Genomic DNA, 25,072 nt, shown 5'->3' with positions numbered 1-25,072 from the left:
TTTAGAATACTGTTACTATAACTTACACATATACTATTGATAAAATCTGAGTTGTTTTATTTATTTATTCCCTTTTGTTGCCCTTGTTTTATTGTTGTAGTTATTATTGTTGTCATTGTTGGATAGGACAGAGAGAAATGGAGAGAGGAGGGGAGACAGAGGGGGAGAGAGAAAGACAAGACACCTGCAGACCTGCTTCACCACTTGTGAAGTGACTCCCCTGCAGGTGGGGAGCCGGGGCCTCGAACTGGGATCCTTGCGCCAGTCCTTGAGTGCTTTGCGCCACCTGCGCTTAACCCGCTGCTCTACAGCCCGACTCCCAAAATCTGAGTTTTAATATTTCTAGATGTAAGTTATAAATAGACTGCTCTATTGATCTCTGTCCATGTTTTATTTAAAAACATTGTACCACATGTTGAGATACTCTTCCTTGTTGGGCATATTTTCTTTTTATATAAGTTTGAAGTTTTCAGACTTTAAAATTCACAACCAGTAAGGGAGATATTTAAGAAGGTATTTTACTAGTTCAGGCCTTTGTTTAATATTGTGAGTTACGTTATTAGATTTCAGGATTATCAAGGAGATAGAAGTCAGTTATCTTTCACAAGCTTATAGTACCCAATTTAATAGTAGAGCCCGGCACCAATATAGTGAGATAAAAAAATTTCATATCGTATGAACTCTCTTGAGGCAGATTAGGTTATAATTAGCTAAGTAGAAGTTAATTTCTAGTGTTGCTACATGAAACAGTATAAGTAATAAAACACACTTCTGTCTCAAGAGACTCACAACTTGGGAGACTGGTTAAAGCATTCACAATACTAGCTGGGTGGATGGGGCTTGGGATTCAGAGGGAGTCTGGGATATGTAATCTTCTCTGGTTTAGTTGTTTTATAAATGACGAAGCTGGTTTTTTACTTGCACTAAGACCAAGATTAAGTAGAAAAGTAATTTAAGCCTATGCAGCCATAGAAACATTGCATGACTGATAGAACCCCCCCCCCCCCAAAGGAAAAAAAAAGCGCACAACTCAGCTCTGGTTTGTGGTGGTGTGGGAGATTGAACCTGGGACTTTGAAGCCTCAGGCAAGAGTCTCTTTGCATAACCACTATGGTGTTTCGGATGCCCGATGGCGATTGACATCAGACATGCTGAGTGCTCTGAATAGTCTATATAGGTGTTAAAATCAGGACTTTTAGTATATTGAAGCAGTTGTGCGAAGGGTGTCTTTTTTCAAGTGATTTAAAGTTATCGAAGACAGCATTTTAGCCCATTCCATGCCTGCCTGAATTGCCTGTGAAGATGACTGTGCTAAGTTGTTGAGAGCTTAACAGAATTAAAACACTTAAATAAATGCCTCCTTTCTTTATCCTTGTAGAGTAAAATAGTGAGAGTGTTAAATTTGTGGCAGAAGAATAATGTATTTAAGAGTGAGATTATCCAGCCTCTTCTGGACATGGCGGCTGGGATTCCCCCTCCAGTTGTCACACCTGTTTTGGCCAGTACTACTGCTGCTATGAGCAATACCCCAGGTATGTCATTTCCGCAACACTCTTGTCTCTAGATACCTTACTTAAAAACATAGGTGGAGGGCATGAGCCATCATCAGTGGCTCCAGCAACACATGGGAGTACCTGCTCTGGGGAAGCCTTGGGAAAGGCAGAGTGGCGTGGTGCCTCTCCTCTCTGTTTCTCTGAAAAAGGAAGAAAGTTGAGTCCCTAGGAGTCTTGGACATTTTGCCTGGTGGAGGGGAAATTTACTTAAGACTCTTGAGGTGATTATTCATATATAAAACAATAATGTGAAGCCTTAGGTAATGGAAAGAAATGCCATCTGAAAGAAAAATCAGAAATTATATTTGTCAAGTTTCTAAAAAATTGAAAACTGAATTTTTTAATCTTTTCATTATATTAATCAATCTTAGTAGTCACAGTAAATTAGAGGGCTGTATATATCCTAGAAATTTTATTTCTTTATTTGAGAGGGAGTAGGAGAGAGACCAGAGCATTGCTCAGCACTGGCAAAAAAAAAGTTGGGGCTTGAACTCACCTGGAACCTCCCCAGCACAAAACTGGTATTTGCATAGTATAACATTAGTGTCATGTGGTTTCTACTCAAAAAGCATTTTTATTTATTTACTTTTCACATATGAGAAAGAAACCTCAATTCTGCTCAACTCTTACATATGGTGGGTTGGTGGTGCCGGGCCAGGGTTGGCACATTCTGTTCGTGGAGTGAAAGTCTGGTGTTCTGCTTCCTCACCGTCTCCCTAGCACTACTTAATGTAACCAAAATGCCTTAGTAGTAAGTCTCAGAAGTTTGTTTTTCTGAGGTATTTAAGTAACGTTTAAAGTTCTATAGCAGCCATTAGCAGCCATTAGCATTTAGCAAGTGCTTTTTCTTGTGTTTATATAAATATGCATTTTGAATAAACATTTTAGGCCAACTACTTTTTTTCATTTAAGACTGTAGAATATTTTCTATTTTTGACCAACTTCATTTGTAATGTTTGTTTTAAATAGAAGCAGTGCAGTAAAAGACATTTTTATCATTTCATATGTGCTTTGTAATCTGACAGTACAGATTACTTCTATTTTTTTTTTTGCCTTTATTTTAATGAGAAATAAAGAGAACGAGAGACTGAGAGACAGAAAAACACTGGCCAGCTCAGGCTTATGGTGGTCTGGGGACTGAACCCAGGACCTAAGAGCCTTATCCATGAAAGTCTTTGTTGCATAACCATTATGCTATCTCCCCAGCCCTGACAATACAGATTTCTTTTCATGTCTTACCTACTCATTGGAGTGCGTGTCATGGCTTTTTTCAAAAGGAACTCCTGTGACACCTGTCACTCCCGCCAACGCGGTGCAAGGATTACCTGACCCTTGGGTATCACAGATAACAAACACAGACACACTTGCAGCTGTGGCTCAGATCTTACAAAGTCCTCAAGGCCAACAGGTGAGTGACCTATTGTTATATTGACGGTGATTTAGAGCTTGTTTTCCTAAATTATTATTTCTTCATATAACATCTGGATAGTTTTTTTTTATCGTCTTTGTAGAAGTGCTATCACTTAACTGTACCACGCAGGATTTAGTCCTAAGGAGATGCCTTTCTATCAGGAGACAGACAGTGGGAAGGTAGGATGTCGCGATGGTTTGGACCTATTGTAAATTGTTGACTAGAGGAATCGGGTGGTGGCACGCCTGGTTAAGTGCACATAGTACTAAGTATAAGGGCCCATACAAGGATCTGGGTTCGAGTCCCCACTTCCCACCTGCAAGGGGCCGCTTCACAAGTAATAAAGCAGGTCTGCAGATGTCTCTCTTTCCCTCCCCTTCAATTTCTGTCTTTAGACAATAGCATTGAAAGAAATGGCCACCAGGAGTTTGTTCTTCACTGGGATGACCTTTCTCCCCCCCCCCCCAAAAAAAAAAAAAAAAAAAACCATAGACTTGTTTAAAAAAAAAGAAATCTTTTAAAACATTCATATCAACTGTTTTGAATTAGTAGATCTTTTATTCTTGATCTCCAAAGCTTGCACAGTGGTCAGTTTTATTGACTAAAACCTTTTGGTAAGTGTTTCTATGGATAACACCTAGCAGCTGTTTGTAGTGATGTCCTTCTGTTTCCTCTGCAGCTCCAGCAGTTAATACAGACTCTGCAGATACAGCAGCAGAAGCCGCAGCCCTCCATCCTGCAGGCCCTGGATGCAGGTCTTGTGGTTCAGTTACAGGCTCTCACGGCACAACTCACAGCTGCCGCTGCGGCCGCCAACACCCTTAATCCTTTAGAACAGGGTGTGACCTTTAACAAGGTAGGCATGACGAGGTGTCAGAGCCACCTTAACTTGATGTGCTGTGTGGAATCTAAATCCATGTTCCGTTTTATTCTGCCTTTAATATTTGTTGTACTCTGCTAGACGTAACTCTTAAGAGGTTCGCATTCTGAGAGAAATTAAGTAATTTTATAATTCCATTTGAGCTTTTAGAACATCTATTTTCAACAAGGGCAACAAAAGGGAATAAATAAATAAAAATAAATAAAAAAAAAAGAACATCTATTTTGACTAGAGATACCTGGTCAGTAAAATTGTACTATACTACCTACCATGCCATATATGGTAAATTGAAACCCAGCTATGAAAGATGGAATGTTTTTTATTTGGATCCCCCCCTCCCCCAATCAGCGCTGCTTAGCTCTGGCTTATGGTAATGTGGGGGATTGAACCTAGGACTTTGGAGCCTCAGACATGAGAGTCTCTTTGAATAACCATTATGCTACCAGTGCCCTCACCCCCACCCCAATGTGGTCTTTTTCATGTATGTATTCACTGTGTGATAGCTTAGTATCCCTGTTAACTATGGGGTTGTAATAACTTGGAAATACTATGATTCACCCCACCCACCCCACCCCAATGAGAGCAGTGCTCAGTTCTGGTTTATTGTGGTGCCAGAGACCTGAGACCTTGGAGCCTCAGGCATGAAAGTTCTGTATAACCATTGTGTTATCTCCTTGACCCTTAATCATGCTAATTTATTTATTTATTTACCAGAGCACTGCTCAGCTTGGTTTATGCTGGTGTGAGGGATTGAACCTGGGACCTCAGAATCTCAGGCATGAGAGTCTCTTTACATGACGATTATGCTATCTACCCCTGCCAGCTATTTTAATTCTTCTGCAGTTGTTTTCATGGGGAAGTAACTAATGGCATATTGAACTACTACCTAGGATTTTTAGCCAACAGTTTCTAGGTCTGACCAGATAGGCTATATACAAGCCTTTCTGCATGTCTCACAGTTTGTTGCACAAGGCAGTGTATGTCATAGTGTGCTACAGTTCCATTCCAATAAAATGCTTCGTTTTAGGTAAACCTTAGGAATGTATATACACACCCAGTGATAGAGGTCAACTAATGGCATATTGTTGTCTTTCGGCTGGCACTTGTAATCTTATTTGTGTGAACCACATTTTAATTTACTTCCTTTCCTTCTTTTATTCCCCCTTAGAAGCTGATGGATAGGTTTGATTTTGGAGAAGAGTCTGAACATAGTGAAGAACCCAAAAAAGAAATTCCTCCTTCTCAACAGTAAGAATTGTTTTTCTCCGTAGCCATACTTTTTCTAAACACTGGGTGGGATGTTGTCATCTGTCCTACTAAATATAGTTTGAATGAGCTGAGCTGTTATTTCTGATTAATGAGTTCTGATTTTATAGCAAGATGGTAGAACTGCTGTGTTCTTTTGTTGTCTCAGAAATCTTTGCAAATAGCTAATACATCAAAATTCCTTATTGGAGAACTGATGAATGTTGATAAGTCTGGTTGTGTTTTGTGTATCTCTTAAATGCTAATTGCAGTTGCAAGAAATAGAAATACTAGGAAAGATGTTTGCTTTTGTTCCAAATGGTCACTTGTTTGTAGGACATGTGGCAAAGTTTGGGGAGTATGTCAAACCTAACATGAGTAAGGATTAGTGTTGTCAGGATTTTTCTTTTTTTTTTTAAGTATCTCATGCAATTTTATTTTTTTAACATTTATTTTTATTTGAAAGGACCGAAATTGAAAGGGGAGTGGAAGGTAGGGAGAGAGGAAGAGAGACACCTGCAGCACTGCTTTACCACATCTGAAGCTTCCCTTCTGCGGGTGGGGCCAGGGAGATTTGAACCTAGGTCCATGATAATGGTACTGTGTGCACTCATCTAGCTGCTACCACTCAGCCCCCAGGATTTTGGTTTTTATTAAGTGTTTTTTTTTTTTTTTTAAGATTTTATTTATTTATTTCTTTTTTGTTGCCCTTGTTGTTTCCATTGTTGTAATTATTATTGTTGTTGATGTTGTTGGATAGGACAGAGAGAAATGGAGAGAGGAGGGGAAGACCTAGAGGGGGAGAGAAAGACACATCTGTGAAGCTACTCCCCTGCAGGTGGGGAACCGGGGGCTGGAACTGGGATCCTTCCGCTGGTCCTTGCGCATTGCTCCACGTGCACTTAACCCGCCGCGCTACCACCCGACTCCCTTTAATAAGTGTTTTAAATACCGCCACAACTATCCAGAATTCTCCTCTCTTCCTTCCCAGTTCTGTAGCATGCTAAGAAATGTTTGACTTATGGAAGGGCCAGTAGTGACTTATGGAAGGGCCAGTAGGGAGAATTGGGGGGGGGATGGAGGAGGAAGATGTTTATGTGGTGAGCCTCTGGGATTCTTGTTCAAACAGAAATTCCTCATTTAACATATGTTGAAATAATATAGATTGTGCCTACATAGCATATAAAATATAGGCACTTGATATTTAGCTTAAAAATTGAAAGCTACTATTTTACATTGTGAATAACAGAGTGAGAAAAAGCATTTGAAGTCACACAGGTCTGTTTCCTGAACAATGGGGAAATCTCCTTTAACAGTCCAGTAAGGTAATCTATGCTTCAGTGCCTTCTATGATGAGAAGACAGCAATTGTTATTTCCTTGTGGTCTTCTGTTCATGAGCTTTCTGTAGCTGACTGGAAATCTTGCTTTGTGATGAAGTGAAACACAGTTGCTCCTTTTTTGTTGAGTATTTTTGTTCAGTATTCAGAGATCTGTATCCCCTTAGATTGATTTGCTTCAGATGAGGTTGCTTTTGGTTGTTCCAGACCCTTTTTGGGAATGCCCTCTTTTACATCATAACCTTGTAATTTTTGCTAACACATATAATAAAGTGAATAGTTCTCAAAATAAAACATATTAATTTTATAGAACTTTATGACCCATTGCATTATAGATTTCACATGTGTTCTAGCTAACAGTGTCTTTTCCCATCTCACAAAGAAATTAATGGTGTGTACATACTGACTGACATTTTAAGTTTCATTAAGATTTTCTTGAAACATGTAACACTTTAAAAAAAAATTTCTTTATTGGGGAATTAATGTTTTACATTCGAGAGTAAATACAATAGTTTGTTCATGCATAACATTTCTCAGTTTTCCATATGAAAACTCTGTCATCCTTCTTGGACCTGTATTCTCCCCACCCCCACCCCCACCCACCCCAGAGTCTTTTACTTTGGTGCAATACGCCAATTCCATTTCAGGTTCGACTTGTGTTTTCTCTTCTGATCTTGTTTTTCAACTTGGGCCTGAGAGTGAGATCATCCCATATTCATCCTTCTGTTTCTGACTTATTTCACTCAACATGAATTTTTCAAGGTCCATCCAAGATCGGCTGAAAACGGTGAAGTCACCGTTTTTTACAGCTGAGTAGTATTCCATTGTGTAGATAGACCACAACTTGCTCAGCCACTCATCTGTTGTTGGACACCTGGGTTGCTTCCAGGTTTTGGCTGTTACAAATTGTGCTGCTGTGAACATAGGTGTACACAGATCTTTTTGGATGGGTGTGTTGGGTTCCTTAGGATATATCCCCAGGAGAGGAATTGCAGGATCACAGGGTAGGGCCATTTCTAGCCTTCTGAGAGTTCTCCAGACTGTTCTCCACAGAGGTTGGGCCAATTGACATTCCCACCAGCAGTGCAGGAGGGTTCCTTTGACCCCACAGCCTCTCCAGCATTTGCTGCTGATGTAACACATTTTAATTTATGTGTATTTAATTGTGTGGGATAGTAGCGTCTGTATTTCCCACTGTCTCTTCTAACAGCTGGTCTATTTTAGTCTACTGATGTCCTGAAGTATTTTTTTTATCTTAGTTATTCAAAATTGAACATTGTGGTGGAGAGCATTTCATTGACTTGATACTCAATGTTAATAACACTTCCATGTTTATTTTCTTTCAGCTCTCATGTTTCAGAATCTGTGAACAATTCCATTTTTCATCAGATAGCGGAACAACTACAGCAGCAAAACCTTGAACATCTCAGACAACAGCTCCTGGAACAGCAACAGCCTCAAAAGGTTTATAACCCCACCTTGTGGCCATCAGAGTTATTGCTGTCTGTATTCTGTAGACTGCTGACTGGACTCAACACTGTTTCCTGATCTGTTTACTTTTTCCTTGCTTATTTCTTATTCCTTATTTCCTTAAGCATGATGATTTTTTCCAATTTATTATTTGGAAGGTCAGTTATGTTTGGACAAGTAATTTTTTAAGTAGTTAGAATGTGTTCTGGCAATTTACAAATCCATTGAGTACTCTGAAGGCAACGGAGGTGGCATTAATGTATTATGACTTAGAGCCACTTGGACTTTCCAGCTAGTTCTCTGTGAAGCCTGGCGATGACTTTACAGGTGATGGCAGGGCAGATACTATGTTGTGTTGCGCTGAGCCACGTGGTATTAAGTTTATTAAATATCGTGTCTGTTATTGTATGCCAGAAGAAATTAAAGCCAAGGAAGTTAGAGATCTAATATCATATAGTTTTAGTGTTAAGACACACCATGATTCATGCTTACCTTGCAAAACGTGTAAAGAGATGAAAGACAGTTTCACTCTTTTGTGGAGTTAGAGGACTGATACCCATGAACCTGTAAAAACAAAACAAAACTGTTTCTGAGACTTTGTGAGAACTATGGTGATTTTCTTTGGGAGAGTGGAGACACAGAAGTTTGATGGTGGGTTTGGTGTGGAACTATACTCTGTAGTCTTAGAATATTGTAACCCATTATTAGTCACAAATGATAAATAAAATAGAGGGAGAAAAGAAAATTAAGAAATGGAGAAGAAAGAAGACCCACTATGTAGCCAAGAAGTTTTTTTTTTTTTTTTTTTTAATTTTTATTTATAAAAAGGAAACACTGACAAAATCATGGGATAAGAGGGGCACAACTCCACACAGTTCTCACCACCAGAACTCCGTATCCCATCCCTTCCCCTGAGAGCTTTCTTATTCTTTAACCCCCTGGGAGTATGGAGCCAGGGTCATCATGGGTTGCAGAAGGTAGAAGGTCTGGCTTCTGTAATTGCTTCCCCACTGAACATGGGCACCAAGAAGTTTTAAACACTTGTAAATTAATAGTATCCCCTTAAGTTGTATCAGTATTATAAATGTTATCTGAATAAATGTGAAAATTCAGTCAAGTTTAAGAATTGATAAAATATGGCAAATTGTAGTGCTAGAATTAGATCTATTACAAGACTCATTTTTCTCTTTATGAGAAGTGCTTAGAACTGTAAACATTTTCTCCACTCACACTTCCTAATAATCCTGCTGACACTAATGAACACAGTGCCACAGTCAGTAAGGCACTGCTGTGATTACATGCACAGATGAACAGGGTAGGATCTGGCATCAAGTTACTTCTTACAGAAAACACTCACAGGAATGCATGAACTGAAGGCAAATGCTGGTTTTTGTAATATAAGGGAAGAAACTTACATGCTGAGCTTTGTCACTTTTAACAGATAGTAAATATAAAATGGATATTATATTTGCTAGGTTAACATATTCCTGAATTAAGAGATTTAATTCTGTATCAGTTTTGAAGAAGCAATTCTGATTGGAGTAGGTGTTATATTTTACCAAACATGCATCTGCCCTAGAATCTGAATCTGAATACTTGAAACTAGAACTCAGTGAGGGGAACATACCAGTATTATTTAAAGAAAAAGACACGTTGTAACAAAAGGAAAAACAGGTTGTCAGTGTTGTTAAAAAAGGTAATGGAACTGTTGCCAGAGGTCTAGGTGATGGGAGAGTTTCTCTAAATAGATTGTTGAGCTATAAACCTTTCAGAAGGTTTACCAGAAACAAGAAAATCAAATTGGTACTTTTTTTTTTTTTTTTTTTACCACTAACTTTTATACCAAGTTACTAAAGTAAAAACTCTAGAAACTGGAAAGATGATTCTTTCCTTCAGAATTTCACCTACCAAATATAGCACTCTGGACATAATTACTGCTTTATACATTATACATCTGTACAATATACATTATACATTAAGTCGTCCTGTTGAAAGGAATAGATGTTCTAAAAATAATTTTTCAAAGACAAATGATGAGGAAATTTTAAACATTTCTAATGTTTACAATTGGAAAGTATGCCAGCAAAGTAAGTTTTAAATTGATAAATTCCCTCTGCCAACCCAATTCCCTTAGCATATTTAGGCTAGAGACAAATACATAGATAGACAGATAGACACTTCGTTTCAAACTATGTTTGCTACGGCTACTTAAGAATTAGTGTTGCATCTTTAGGGTTTCTAGTGCCACCTCATTCATTAAATAGCTCTTGAAAAATAAAATACCACATTACGAATATTAAATGCCTGAGTTACAGTCGACATTGTGTAAGCTTAAAGTGCACCACCACATGCTGATTAGAAATTTCTGTTCCAACAGTAGTGGCACTTCAATGTGAAATTTCTCCATTTAGTCTTTTAAGAAGGTCACTTGTGTTTGTATGTCTTAATTTCCATTTCCAACAGTACTCTTTATTTTATAGTGTTTTTCTGTCTTCTTAATAGGCAACTCCTCAGGATAGTCAGGAAGGAACATTCGGGTCAGAGCACTCAGCGTCACCATCACAGGGGAGTAGTCAGCAGCATTTCCTTGAACCTGAAGCAAATTTGGATGATTCCATAGATATTCAGCAACAGGTAAAAATGTCAATGGTTCCTTAGTCATAAATTTGGAGGGCAAATAAAGATCGGGATGTGCCTCTATTATTTTCAGAATATGGTACCTGGCAATGGCGTGACTGAATGACATAGACATACATAAATTGGTTTTTCTCTTTAAGTGTTTCTGTCAGGTCAGACCCTCCTTCCTGCACTTAGATTAAACAATGAAGGTCCAGGTGTCAGTAGTGGCACACGTGATTGAGTGTACACATTATAGTATGCAAGGGCTTGGGTTCGAGTCCCTGGACCTCACCTGCAGGGGGAAAGCTTTGTGAGTGGTGAAGCAGTGTTGCAGGTGTCTCTCTTTCTCCTCATTCCCTCTCAATTTCTGGCTGTCTGTAGTCAATAAAGAAAATTTTAAGAAGTTAAAAAAATAATAATAAAGTCCAATATAGTGAAGGCCAAAATGGATTATCCTTACAAGAATATGTCCTTATTAGGTAGTAAACTTCTGACTGGACACTTCAAAATAAATAAATATAGTGAGAGGAAGCATCGACACAATGTTTTGAATGTCCCTCCCACACCTATGTGCCCCCAAAGTTTACTTTTGTTTAATGCTGTTATCGTGGAGAGTATTCTGCAAGGGTGAATTGTCTTCTGTGAACTGAATCTCAGTCTTTTTGTTTGTGGTTCTTTTAACTTTGAAGGATATGGATATAGATGAAGGCCAAGAAGGCGCAGAAGAAGAGATCTTTGAGCAAGAAGTAAAGAAAGTGGCTGTTCGTTCAAGATCAAGAACACATTCACGATCCCGCTCAAGGTTCTGTATGACATTTAACATAGCCCATGTGTGTGAACTTTCAAAATAATATATATTTTTTTTTGTATGAAGATGAAGGACCATGTTTTTCCTTGATAGTAATAGACTCAGATAGTTGAAAAAAATCTTAAATCAGAAAATAATCTTTTTCTGTTTATAATTGGATATTCCTATGCTTATTTTAATGTTACAAGTCACAGCTGTATCATGAGGCTTGGACTTGGGATTATTCTTGATTTCTACTAAAAATATTATGGGCCTCAACTTAAGGCATTATTTCCTCTGAACACCAAATTAATAGCAACAAACTTATAAGTTCAGTTTCTTGCATTCTATTTTCTCTGGTAATAACACTAAATTTAATCATTAAAAAGGGGCAATAAATGTTTTTATACATGTTAAGCATATATTACTAAGCCATTAAGAGAGTGCGTTCTGGAGATGGGGCTTTTCATTGGCTTTTCTATATGGTCAAGGCTTAGTCAGATTGGCTGGAAGGAACCTTCTTAGTCTGGTCAATTTTCATATGGCATACATACTGTATGTGCGCGCGCGTGAGTGCGCTTGTTTTGCTATAAACTGCCTTGAAGTTAGTTACTAATCTAATTTTTTTTTTTTTTTGGAAGATTCATTTGAGAGACAGGAAAGGGGAGAGGGCACATGGAATTCTAGGGATTAAACTTGGGAGCTGACGCTTGTAAGTCCCTAACTCGTTACAGCACCACTTCCTGGGTTGCTCTTTAATGAGAGTCTCTTTGCATAACTATTATGCTGTCTACCCTGCCCCTATACAGTTTTTTCTGCACATGTATATGAAAGTTGAAAGTCTGAACAATCATTTCTTAATTGACTTCAGTAAGTTACTGGATTTATCCCTTACAAATAATTTAATTTTTCTACACGGCTTCTTCATCTTCCTGAAGCAACTAATGCTAGTACAAAAAGTTTGTCATCACACTTCCTTAATTCAGTGCTTTGAACAAGCGTCATGAAATTGTAGAACTTGAAAACATTGTGAATTATTTTGTGCCCTAATTTTAAGATATCAGTGCATCACTTAAAAAGTTATTTTTGGTAGCCTTTCACTCCTGTTCTTGACTCTCATTTGGAAAGAAAAAGTTGCACAATACTTAAGAGAACAGGCGGCCCTTTCTAGCATCTCAACCTCATCTTGGTTGTTACTAGTTACTAGTTACCCAGAGTCAGTAAGAGCCATTGCAGAGGGTCTAGGTGGAGGGGCATTGTGCGGTTGAGCACACACATTGCAGTGCTCAAGGCCCCTGTTTCAAGCCCCTCCACCGCAGGGAAGCTTCAGAAGTGTTGCAGGTGTCTCTCTTTCTCCCTCTCTGTCTCCCCTTTCCCTCTCAGCTTTTGTCTCTATCTAAAATAAATAAAACATGGTTGTTTAAAGGATTAAAAAACAGTCATTGCAGGTAAACATTAGTGCAGGCCTAGGCAATCCATTATTTTGAGAAAAGTGTTATGTTCAACACATATACTTTAAAACGTCTTTTAAGGATATCTTAAACATGAGACAATTTTCTTCATGCCTAGAAGTGATAAATGTAGTAGAATTGTTATTAGATGTAAAATAAATTTTTTTGCAGGTCACCAAGAAAACGAAGGTCTAGGTCACGATCTGGTTCTCGAAAACGGAAACACAGAAAGCGATCGCGTTCCCGCTCAAGAGAGAGAAAGAGGAAATCCTCTCGGTCCTACTCAAGTGAAAGAAGAGCTAGAGAAAGGGAGAAAGAAAGACAGAAAAAGGGACTACCCCCAATCAGATCTAAAACACTCAGTGGTAAGTGACATGCTCGGACAAACCTTTGGTTTCCACACATTTAGCAGAATAGCCTCTGCTGTTAATTACACTGACAGTCACTTGTTAAATGAATAATTTTATCCTTGGATTTTATAATTGGAAGAGGGGAAAAGTAAAAGAGCAGGCTTTACAAAAGTTTTTAAGGTTTTCTAAAATTGTTGTTATTGTTAAAAGTAATATAAGTTGGCTAAGCACAGGTGGCGCAAAGCACAAGAATTGGCGTAAGGGTACCGGTGCAAGCCCCTGGCTCCCTACCTGCAGAGGCGTCCCTTCACAAATGGTGAAGCAGGTCTGCAGGTGTCTTATCTTTCACTCCCCCTCTCTGTCTTCCCCTCCTCTATATATTTCTCTCTATCCTATCCAGCAACGATGACATCAATAACAACAGTAATAATAACAACAACAATAAAACAGCAAGGGCAACAAAAGGGAATAAATAAATATTTTTAAAAAAGTAATAGAAGTTAAAGAATATTAGACTTGACTAACAATTTGTAAAATGTATGTTGTACCTGTTAGATAGTGTTGACGGGGGACACTTAATCATTCCAAATAAAAGATACCTAAAAGGTACACAGAAAAGGTTGCAGCAGAAAGTTGTGGAATTTATTTGCATATCTGAGTTATCTGTGGCATTGATAGATTAGTTCAGTCTATCTGGGATCAACTCCGCATAGGTAATTCAGGTGTTCACCATGTTTGAGAGATATGAGTGAATACTTGGGGTTTTGGCTCATGTTCATTTTAACAGATAAAAGTGTCAATCACATGTATTGCATAATACATGACGTTAAAATTGTTGTAGTTAGTATTTTTTTTAATATTTATTCCCTTTTGTTGCCCTTGTTGTTATATTGTTGTAGTTATTGATGTTGTTGTCATTGGATAAGACAGAAATGTAGAGAGGGGGAGAGAAAGACACCTGCAGACCTGCTTCACTGCGTGTGAAGTGACCCCACTGCAGTTGGGAGCCGGGAGGCTTGAACTGAGATCCTCAGGCCAGTTCTTGCGCTTTGTGACACCTGCACTTAACCCGTTGTGCCCGACTCCCAATATATATATATATATATATATATATATATATATAACTAGAACCAGAGCACTGATCAGCTCTGTCTTATGATGATGTGGGCGATTGAGGCTGGGACTTTGGAGCCATAGGCATGAGAATCTCTTTGCATAACCAAACCATTATGTTGTCTACCGCTTCCCTTAGCACTTTTTACTCAACTGCTTGGAAAAGGCTGGCTGTGATGTAGGCCTTTTGTCTGTTTTCTCTTGACAGTATGTAGTACTACTCTCTGGGTCGGTCAGGTGGACAAGAAGGCGACACAGCAAGATTTAACTAATCTGTTTGAAGAGTTTGGGCAAATTGAATCCATCAATGTAAGTAACAATTCTTTAGCAGTGTAAGATTTTTCTTAAATGGTATTCACTCATACAAAGAGGCCTCTTAATATCCTAATTAGCCCATTAGTATCAGCTTTTAATAATTCACTTCTTAAAAACAAACTGATACTGTTTCCTTGCTACAGCTGTTTATGCTCTTAACCTATTTCACCCCCTCCCCAACCTTCTCCCCCCGCACTGAAGGAAGCTTTGGTTCTGTGTTTCTTTTGCTTTCTAGCTAAAACAGTTTATATATATTTATTTTCCCTTTTGTTGCCCTTGTTTTATTGTTGTAGTTATTGATGTCGTCATTGTTAGATAGGACAGAGAGAAATGGAGAGAGGAGGGGAAGACAGAGGGGAAGAGAAAGATAGACACCTGCAGACCGGCTTCACCGCCTGAGAAGCAACTCCCCTGCAGGTGGGGAGCTGGGGGCTCGAATGGAGATCCTTAGGCCGGTCCTTGCGCTTTGCTCCACGTGTACTTAACCTGCTGTACTACCGCCCAACTCCTGCTAAAACTATTTTAAAATGAAATCTCAGAGGATCTTAGTGGGTTTTATACTAGTAGCAGATGATCCTACAGACATCTAATGCCTGCAACCTAATTTAACCCTCCCCCCTTAAGAGAAAACAAGAGTGAGGAAACTTGAGTCACGCAGTATTGAAAGCACCTGCACATCTGCAGGCAGGTGGAGACGCCGTTACCAAAACGTTTCTTAAGGAATTGTCAGTACCCTGAGCCTGACTCTTTTTAATTCCTCTGATATTCTCCCTCTCCTCCTCCTCCTTCTTCTCTCTCCCCTACTCTCTCTCTTTCTTTCTTTCTCTCTTTCTTTCTTTCTCTCCCTCTCTCTCTCTCTTTCTCTTTCTTTCTTTCTCAGTCTCTCTCTCTGTCTCTCTCCCTTTCTGACAGAATTTGAGAAGGGAGGAGGAAGAAGAAAGAGGGAACGAGACAGAGAGACACCATTGCTCTCCTACTCTGCAGGTGTGGAATAGGGGCGCACACCCTGGTCATTGCACATGGTGATGTGTCCCCCCCCCCCTTTTTGAAGATTTTATTTATTGATTCATGAGAAGATAGGAGGAGAAAGAACCAGACATCACTCTGGCACATGTGCTGCCAGGGATGGAACTCAGGACCTCATGCTTGAGAGTCCAGTGCCTTATCACTGCGCCACCTCCCGGACCACGGTGATATGTACCCGCCCGTGGCTCTTGACTTTCTCCATGGTTTTGTCATAGTTAGAATATTTTTTCAGATTTTTTTCTCCCTGAAGTGCAGTTGTTTTTCCCTGAGGCTGAAACTAAGTATTCATAGTCTTTTTTTTTTTTAATTTACTTATTTATTCCCTTTTATTGCGCCCTTTTTTTTTTAACCGTTGTTATTGATGCCATCATCATTAGATAGGAGAGAGGAGGGGAAGACAAAGAGGGGGAAAGATAGACACCTGCAGACCTGTTTTTACCACCTGTGAAGTGACTCTCCTGCAGGTGGGGAGCTGGGGGCTCGAACCGGGATCCTTACTTACACCATTCCTTGTGCTTTGGCCACCTGCGCTTAACCTGCTGCACTACGGCCTGACTCCCTATTCATAGTCTTTTATTTAAGGAAAGTTGCAGTTCACTGACCTAGTTTATTGACCTATTATTCACTGATAGTATAGTTTCATGTTGGACCTTGTCATTATTTGCCAGGAAAGTAGATGGTTTTCTTTTCTGTTCTTGGATTCCAACTTTGCTTATGTGGTCCAACTTCATTTCCCCCAGTTAGTGACATATTTTTCATTTGTTTGATGACTTCATATTTTACTTCTAATTGTGTATGGTTTCAGTGGATTCTCGTAAGAGTCTTATTAAATAATTTAAATAAGTTACTCTGCTAGTTGAGAACACTAACTTGTGTTAATGTTACACAGATTGGTTAGTAAACAGTTAACGGTTTCAGAGTCTATCGAATTCTTCTTTTCTATACCATAATGCCATTAACTTATTGTTTTGTCTTTTTAATTTTCATTTGCTAACACATGACTTTCAGAGTCCATGATCATGCCTTTTCAGATTTCCCCTCCCCCTAAACTTGCAGCCATAGCAGCTTATTAGAAATATTTTGAACTTTGAAAACTAGGCATTGTGGTCCAGGAGGTGGTGCAGTGGATAAAATGTTGGATTCTCAAAGCATGAGGTCCTGAGTTCAATCCCCCGGCAGCACATATACCAGAGTGATGCCTGGTTCTTTCTCTCTCTCTTCTTCTATCTTCACGAATAAATAAATAAAATCTTAAAAAAAAAAAAAAAAAAGAGGGAGTCGGGCTGTGGCGCAGCGGGTTAAGCGCAGGTGGCGCAAAGCACAAGGACCGGCATAAGGATCCCGGTTCGAACCCCAGCTCCCCACCTGCAGGGGAGTCGCTTCACAAGCGGTGAAGCAGGTCTGCAGGTGTCTGTCTTTCTCTCCTCTTCTCTGTCTTCCCCTCCTCTCTCCATTTCTCTCTGTCCTATTCAACAACGACAACAACAACAATAACTACAACAATAAAACAACAAGGGCAACAAAAGGGAATAAATAAATAAAATTTAAAAAAAAATTTAAGAAAAAAAAGAAAAGAAAACTAGGCATTATCATGATCAGTGTCTTCGATTTCTTCTCAAATTGCCAGGCAACACAGGTGGTTTTGGTGCAAAGCTAGGAAGCGTTGTATCGAATCCAATAGCATTCTTGGAGTTCCATTCTGCATATGACACTCATAGTCTTTGGTCAGTTTTTTGTGCATTAGACAGCCTATCTTCTGAATTCTCTTTTAAGATCATATTGCTTACAAGTAATGGGCACTAAGTTACTTTAAGAACCATTTAGCTAGTGGTAAAATGCAGAACTTAAACAAACATTGATGGTAGATTTATAAATCTGTCATTTGGTTTTGCAGGGGTTTGAAGACTGAAAAAAATTCATAGATAAAGGACATTAGTGAGGGAGAAGAGAATAATTTCAGTGGGTTGGTAAGGAGCTGGATTTATCTTGCAAACAGATATAAAATATTATAAGGATTCAGATAGATTTCTTTTTTGCCAAGTTTGATACTTGATAGTGAGCGACTTCACGTGTTATTAACAAGTTAATTTTTAAAATTGAAGTTTTGACAAACGGTGCTTACTAGGTGGTAAATAATGCTAACGGGATATGATCCCATCTGTGTTCTTCAAAACAGTGCTGTCTGTGTCGTTTCCTGAGTTAACACACTAAGATAATTTAATGATCCACACACCTGTAAAATAGTTAACATACTTTATAAATCAATCTCTTACCACCTTACACTGAGATTTTTTTTTTTTTTCATTTTCATGCTAAAACTTTTGTCTGTAAGCACTTGAGCAAAGTAAAGTTTCAGACTATTAATGAGACTTGGACTTTTTTGTTTATTTATAGATTTTTTTTTTTAATGTTAAAGATACTTTCCCAAAGTAAAAGTCCTTCTTGTATTAGCTTGTATAATATTTAGAACAATTGAAAAACCACTGTAAAATGAATTATATCTTTAAATGTTTAGTACAAATTATTTCTTTGTTATGCTTTATTATTTTTGTTGTTGTTTGGTTTTTAGTACTTTGTTATGCTTTAGAAAAATTATTCAGTATTTTATCTTTGTTGGGCCGGGCTGTGGCATACTCAACATGCACGCTATGTATAAGGACCCAGGTCAAGAGCCCCAGTCCCCACCCGCTGGAGGGATGTTCTCTACTTCTTTACAAATAAAAAATAAAAATATAGACTCCAGAAGCAGTGGATTCATCGTGCAGGCACCAAGCCTCATTAATAAGCCCTGGTGGCAACTTAAAAAAATTTTTTTTTCCCTGTTATGTCTTAGAATGAAAAGAAACTAAGCTTTGTATTTGGGGGCTTCAAAAATATAATTAATTTCGCACAACAGTAATTGGGTGTAGGAAGCAAAAGGAAACAATTCAAAGCCGTAGGTAGTGCTATGTTTTGTTAAAACCATAGAAAATCTCAGTGAATTGTTCTCATGTGTTTTCTAAAATCATTTTGTTCATAGATGATTCCTCCCAGGGGCTGTGCTTATGTCTGTATGGTTCATCGGCAAGATGCATTTCGGGCTCTTCAGAAACTTAGTTCTGGATCCTATAAAATCGGATCCAAGGTTATTAAGGTAGGTTTCATCAGGATGTGGGGGAAGAAGTGGCCCTATATTTGTTTTTCTGCATTACTCCGATGTTACGATGCTCGATATCATGTACATTCTATAGTATATATCATAAAATATACATATTTTAACCAGAGCACTACACAGTTCTGACTTATCTTGGTACAGGGGATTGAACCTGGACTTCGAAGCCTCAGGCATTAGAGTCTCTTTACATTAACCATTATGCTATCTACCCAAGCCTCAATTCAGAAACATTTTTAATACTACGGGAAAATCTTAGTTGAAATTATTATTGTTTCCATCCCATTGAGCTGTAGAATTGAATATTAGTATTTTAACTTTTTTATTGTGTTTTTTTAAATATTTATTTATTCCCTTTTGTTGCCCTTGTTGTTTTATTGTTGTAGTTATTATTGTTGTTGTTGTTGCGTAGGACAGAGAGAAATGGAGAGAGGAGGGGAAGACAGAGAGGGGGAGAGAAAGACAGACACCTGCAGACCTGCTTCACCACCTGTGAAGCGACTCCCCTGCAGGTGGGGAGCCGGGGCTGGAACCGCGATCCTTACGCTTTGCGTATTTTAACTTTTTTATAATGAGAAACTTACCTTTTGCTACTTATAGATTATTTATTTTGGGGCCAGGTTTTGGCACGCCTGATTAAGGGCACATATTACAATGCCAAGGACCCCAGTTTGAGCTCCGGTCGTTCACCACCACCACCTGCAGGGAGAAAGCTTTACAAGTGGCGAAGCACTATTGCAGGTGTCTCTCTGCCATCGAATTCTGGCTGTATCTATCCAGTAATTAAAAATAATAAAACAGTTTTAAAGGAGGATGACTTATTCCATCAGTTTACACCACTCTATGCATTGCTGTTTAGAAAACTTAAGAGTTTTCTCTGAAGTCTAGTAACTGTTGCTATGGTAGATTGAATTTTTTTAAAAAAAGATTTTATTTATTTATTAATGAGAAAGATAGGAGGAGAGAGAGAAAGAACCAGACATCACTCTGGTACATGTGCTGCCAGGGAGATTGAACTCAGGACCTCCTGCTTCAGAGTCCTATACTTTATCCACTACGCCACCTCCTGGACCACGGTAGATTGAAATTTGTCTAATGACAAGTTTGGATTGGATTTTGGCTGTGTATTGTTACATATAATAACACAAAGAAAACCAGACTATCAGACCAATTTAGTTTGTGTTTGGAAAGGTAAATCGCTTAAGGGGGGGGGGTCAATTATATGATGTGTGATTTAACAAAAAATTTAATAAAGAATTGGAATTGGATCCCACATTGTAGACATCACTGTCTACTGAAGGTTTAATTTTTAATATAAAAACACACACAAAAACACTTAAGAAAGCCTTCTCCTGGCCTCTTTTACTCTTTGCTCAGCACAGATGTCAGTTCAGCTGGCTTTTAAAGTTCATTGGATTCCTGTTTACATATAAGTTTGGACATTTCACCTTCATTTTACAGTGCATATCAGCTTTCTTTTTCCATTGTCCCTTTGCTGATAGATTGCCTGGGCTTTAAACAAGGGTGTAAAAACCGAATACAAACAATTTTGGGATGTAGACCTTGGAGTTACATATATACCATGGGAGAAAGTTAAAGTGGACGACTTGGAAGGATTTGCAGAAGGAGGCATGATTGATCAGGAAACTGTAAATACTGGTAAGAACCTTAAAAACTAGTACTGTGTTTTGTTTGTCTGTATTGTCTCCTGTTTTTATTTATTTTTTTAAAGTACACTTTCAATCTTGTGATTGAACTGAGTTTGGCATGAAACATTGAAGCATGTTTAATTAATTCCCTGGCTTTTGTCCATACCAAAAGAGAAAACAGACACTACATGCATCCTGTTTGATAGGGGCCAGAACGTACTGTTTGAGGGGCTGCAAAATATAGGCTCTAGGTAAATGTGTAGGGTCTTTTATTTGTAGGGATCTGTACATGTCGAGTTTTTTATGCATATTCACTCAAAAGTTTTAACTGAAGTTGTATACGCATATGCAGTTGTATATGGAAGCTTTTTAAAAATCTTAAGTATTTCAGTTCTTAGTGTTTAAATGGGAAATTCGGGCTTAGGGAGCTTTGAAAAACTTTCCCAGTTTTTTTAAATTAGTAACCATGTTGAGGATATCAGAAATAAAATCTTAGTTTATTAAGAACTAGTTCAAAGCCCTCAGTTCTGGAGTGTTTACAATCAAATGCTCATTTGATTGGCTCCTTCAGAGTGTTTTCAGCTTTAAAAATGTTAATTATAAATTCGTAACATAATTAGCAGTCGCAATCACTAAGGATTTTTAATGTCGATACTAGAAATAGAATTGAAATGTAACATTACTCTTTTATTTTTACATTTTAGATCTTTTATAAAATTGACTTATTTTTTGGAATGTGTTTCCATTCTCATGCCAATAAGCATTTGTAAACACATTTTCAGAGTTTTTGTTGTTGCTGTTTTAGTATCTCCCTCTCCCCACACCCCTTAGAAGAATGTTCCTGGGCAGGGGTAGATAGCATAATGGTTATGCAAACAGACTCTCATGCCTGAGGCTCCAAAGTCCCAGGTTCAATCCCCTGCACCACCATAAGCCAGAGCTGAGTAGTGATCTGGTTTAAAAAAAAAAAAAAGAATGATGTTCCTTCAGGACATGTATTCATGTGGTAAATACTTTAGTTCCTAATATGTGCTAGGCATAATTAGGAACCGCTTTATAGCAAACTGACAAATAGTCTTCTTCTTGTGGATTATATATTGTGTAGCACAGGGATTGGTAATTGTCTAAATAGGACAGAGAGGAGAGACAGAGACACCTACAGACCTCCTTCACCGCTTGTGAAGCTTCCCCCCTGCAAGTGGGAATCTCCACAACGCTTTGTTGTTAAAACATTTGTTTTTAGCAGGGGTGGAGTCCTTGATTAGCAGCCTATGCTGTTAGTTGAATTGGTCATCATAGTGACTTTGCTCTTTATCCTGAGGTAGATGTACAACCACCGGAAGAGCTGTTAAGAGTTTCCGGTTAGAACTGTCCTTGTTGCATAATTGTTTTTATAAAGTACCTGGTACCTTATAAGAATATATTGAATAGATTAAATTCTCTTATGCCTGACAGCTTTGAAATATCTGTCATGTCTTTTCCACTTTTCCCCCCCTTCTAGACTGAGTGCTTTGTTCTCTCTTCATGTGTCGTTTTGTTTTGTTTTACTACAGCTCTGCTCTGCTCTAGCTTATGGTGGTGTGGGGGATTGAACCTGGGCCTTCAGAGCCTCAGGCATGAGAGTCTCATTGCACATTCATTATGCTCTCTCCCCTGCCCTCTTCATGTGTCTTTCACATCACATTTCTTTGGACTCCTTGGCATCCTAGTCAGGTTTACCAGGGGAAAGGTAGATCGACACCTACAGTTGAAGACACATCTACTTTCATGATAGATGAGGGACTCAGAGGTAAAATAAATGTATGCCTAGCAATAAAAAGAAAAAGCACCACCCAGAGGAAATCGGTTTCAACTCTTGTGTTTAGAATGGGAAACTGTGAAAAGTGCCGAACCTGTGAAGGAGCCCGTCCAGACGACTCCGAGCCCAACTCCCGTTGAGAAGGAGACGGTGGTCACAACACAGGCAGAAGTCTTCCCTCCACCTGTCGCTATGTTGCAGGTCAGTGCTGGGCGGTTTGTTATTGTTTGATGCGGTGTTTGCACATTTCTGCTTTTGCTCATTTATTTATATCGTGAATGTTGGAGGAAATTGTCAAAATCACAGTGATCATAAGCTTAGTAAAAAAGAAAACGACTGATTATTTAAGAATGATGTCATTCATATTTAAATATATACTGAATGGATGTCTACTAGTTGCTTCTCTGTAACATTTACTATCAAGGCAGCCGGTAGAAGGAGACATGAGTGAAAAGTCTCGAGATACTCATCTCTATGGAGCTTGCGTTTCCTGTAGTGAGGACAGGGAAGTTTGTGCAGGAAAATGGTGACAAGTATGATCAGGAGATCCTGAGTGGACATTTACATTTTTAAACGACCAGGTAAACCTCATTTAGGTTGCAGCGTTTGAGTGTCAGCTTGAATTCCGTGAGGGAATTAGCCGAGCTGCTATCAAGGAGACCAAGCAGAGTAAGCAACCGCTGGTGCGAAGTCCTGCATCAGGACTGGCGTGGGTGTGCTCCAGGAGGGCGCCTCTGGGGGCCAGAGAACCACCAGTGAAAGACAGCTGAATGGAAGCTACTTTGCTTTGGACTTTGTTAACATTTTGAAGAGAGTGGCTTGATGCGACTCAGTGTTATAAAGGATGACAATGGCAGGACTGAGTAGACTGACAGGATTCACCTGAGCGAAGTCCTAGTTTCTATCTGTAGCACCAACAGTAACCATGATAAAAATATATAGTAATAGTTGCACTATTTTGAGTATTGCCTGGTGGACATTGGTAGAAACAGGGAGACCAGTTATAAGACAGTTGAAATAATCCAGGTGAAAAATGTCGGTGGCCCAGGCTAGGCTGATGAGCGAGCAGTGCGTGGTATGTGTGATAAGTCCCCGTGCACATACGTGTTCTGCTGTTCAGAGCACTCGGACTGGGTGGTATGGTTATATTTGCAGCCGTGGGGAAGAGTAGAGACAAGGTTTTGATCTGAGAAATTTAGAAAATAGTTGCTGTGATCTGAGGCTGCAGAAAATGGGAGGGTTGTTGCAGAAGACGCAGTCAGGCATGCCTCTGTGCATGTGAAGTCTGAGTAGCCTTTCAGACAGTTAAACAGTACGAAGTGAGAAGAGACATAGTTACTGCACCTGGGATGAGTAAGAAATACTTTATGTTGGAAAAACAGAACAAATTTGAATCGTTGTGAAGTTGTTTCAACATGTTTCCTAATGGTAGTTAGGTTGTGTATCTTAACTAGGTGTTAATAAGGGGTGTGTGTATGTGTGTGTGTGTGTGTGCGCGCTCGCTCGTTACCTTGAGTGTGATATTCAAGCTATAATGACCATTACTTTACATTCCTAGAATGTAAGACTTCGCTTTTCTGACGTAAACTGTGGCTTGGATGATGATGCCGTGCTTTTACCGAGAAAATTGGTTTATTTACTACTATACAAAAGCGGAAAATAAATAATTTAATGTATTTTTCATCTTCCTAGTGGTAAAAATAATTTGTGTTTAGTTATTCCAAAATGTTGAAGGTAGATAAAATGATTCACGGACTTTTTCATCTTCTCTCCACAAAAGATCCCGGTAGCACCTGCCGTGCCTGCAGTGAGTTTAGTCCCACCCGCGTTTCCCGTGTCCATGCCTGTTCCTCCTCCTGGGTTCAGTCCGCTCCCTCCACCCCCTTTTCTTCGAGCAAATTTTAACCCCTCACAGCCTCCTCCTGGTAAGCAATTTTTCTCTCCTGTTATCTTTTAACTCTGTTTAGAGTAACAGCTAAGTCATTCTTTTCCCAGGTTTAAGTGCTATAGGGCGGTGGTTCTCAAAAGTCTACCTGTGTTGAATCAGCTGTCAGCAGGTTAAAGCATAAGATGCTGGGCCCACCCCATTTTTGCTTTGGGAGATGGCAGTTCAGAGAGAGATGACGTTTCTAACCAACTCTGAGGTGATGTAGATGGTTGGGGGACCATATTTTAAGCACTGACATAAAAGAAATGGAATCCTTTAAAATCATTCAAATATTCTCAAGATAGCATAAATTTATGATATCTATCTACATCCTCTGTAGCTACCACCCACTTACAAGAAAATAATTCATTGATTTCTATAAATTATCCATTGTAAAAATCATTAGGTTTCTGTACGACATACATTATAGCCTTACTATGCTAGTTTGTTAATGCTTTTGATATGATTGTTAAATAAACGTTCCTTGAATCAGTGTTTCTAGGAAAAAACTATGGAGTGATTAAACAGTACGCCTCAATCAGTGTAAGTAGCTGCTTTAAATAGCTCCAAGTTAGATCGTGGACAATTAGAAGAATGGCACGTGACAGCAACCCAGGATGTTGCGCCGTGTAGTAAAACATTGAATCTAACTCATGAGGCCCTGAGTCCAAGTCCTGATACTGCATATGCCAGAGTAATACTCTACTTCTCTCTCTTCCTCTCTCATAAACTAAATAAATATATCTTAAAAAAAAAAAAAATCATACAACATTCTCACAGTTTTTCTTTGAACTTCATACATTATTTTGTATGTATTAAGAGAAGTACTGCAATTTTTGTTAACAGTTCTTAGCTGAATAGATTGTGAAAACTGCCAACACATAAATTGCCTGAGAATGGCTGTGATTTATTTATCATGTCACGCACCACTTATAGTGAGAGCTTAATACATAATTAGAAATAGATACATATTTTTAAAGGACTCTAGC

The 25,072-nt window shown here is 38.8% G+C and overlaps 1 protein-coding gene across 7 annotated transcripts in view; it reads left to right on the top strand.

The window, feature by feature from the left end:
• SCAF8 (SR-related CTD associated factor 8) overlaps positions 1 to 25,072 on the top strand; it is a 153,745-nt gene that overhangs the window by 53,659 nt on the left and 75,014 nt on the right. For 6 of the 7 annotated variants that reach the window (XM_060205293.1, XM_060205292.1, XM_060205297.1 and 3 more), the window contains 13 exons: positions 1,379 to 1,532; positions 2,831 to 2,961; positions 3,644 to 3,820; positions 5,013 to 5,092; positions 7,774 to 7,891; positions 10,400 to 10,531; positions 11,206 to 11,318; positions 12,926 to 13,119; positions 14,426 to 14,526; positions 18,578 to 18,691; positions 20,212 to 20,368; positions 22,224 to 22,357; positions 23,937 to 24,081. In XM_060205293.1, the coding sequence (XP_060061276.1) occupies positions 1,379 to 1,532; positions 2,831 to 2,961; positions 3,644 to 3,820; positions 5,013 to 5,092; positions 7,774 to 7,891; positions 10,400 to 10,531; positions 11,206 to 11,318; positions 12,926 to 13,119; positions 14,426 to 14,526; positions 18,578 to 18,691; positions 20,212 to 20,368; positions 22,224 to 22,357; positions 23,937 to 24,081 (1,750 nt within the window). The remainder of the gene's footprint in view (positions 1 to 1,378; positions 1,533 to 2,830; positions 2,962 to 3,643; positions 3,821 to 5,012; positions 5,093 to 7,773; positions 7,892 to 10,399; positions 10,532 to 11,205; positions 11,319 to 12,925; positions 13,120 to 14,425; positions 14,527 to 18,577; positions 18,692 to 20,211; positions 20,369 to 22,223; positions 22,358 to 23,936; positions 24,082 to 25,072) is intronic. The other variant, XM_060205294.1, reaches the window with a different exon arrangement.

This window comes from Erinaceus europaeus, chromosome 13 (genome assembly GCF_950295315.1).
Source record: "Erinaceus europaeus chromosome 13, mEriEur2.1, whole genome shotgun sequence".
NCBI classification, from domain to species: domain Eukaryota; kingdom Metazoa; phylum Chordata; class Mammalia; order Eulipotyphla; family Erinaceidae; genus Erinaceus; species Erinaceus europaeus.
The sequence above is the reverse complement of the archived record's forward strand: the minus strand, read 5'-3'. Positions and strand labels throughout refer to the sequence as shown.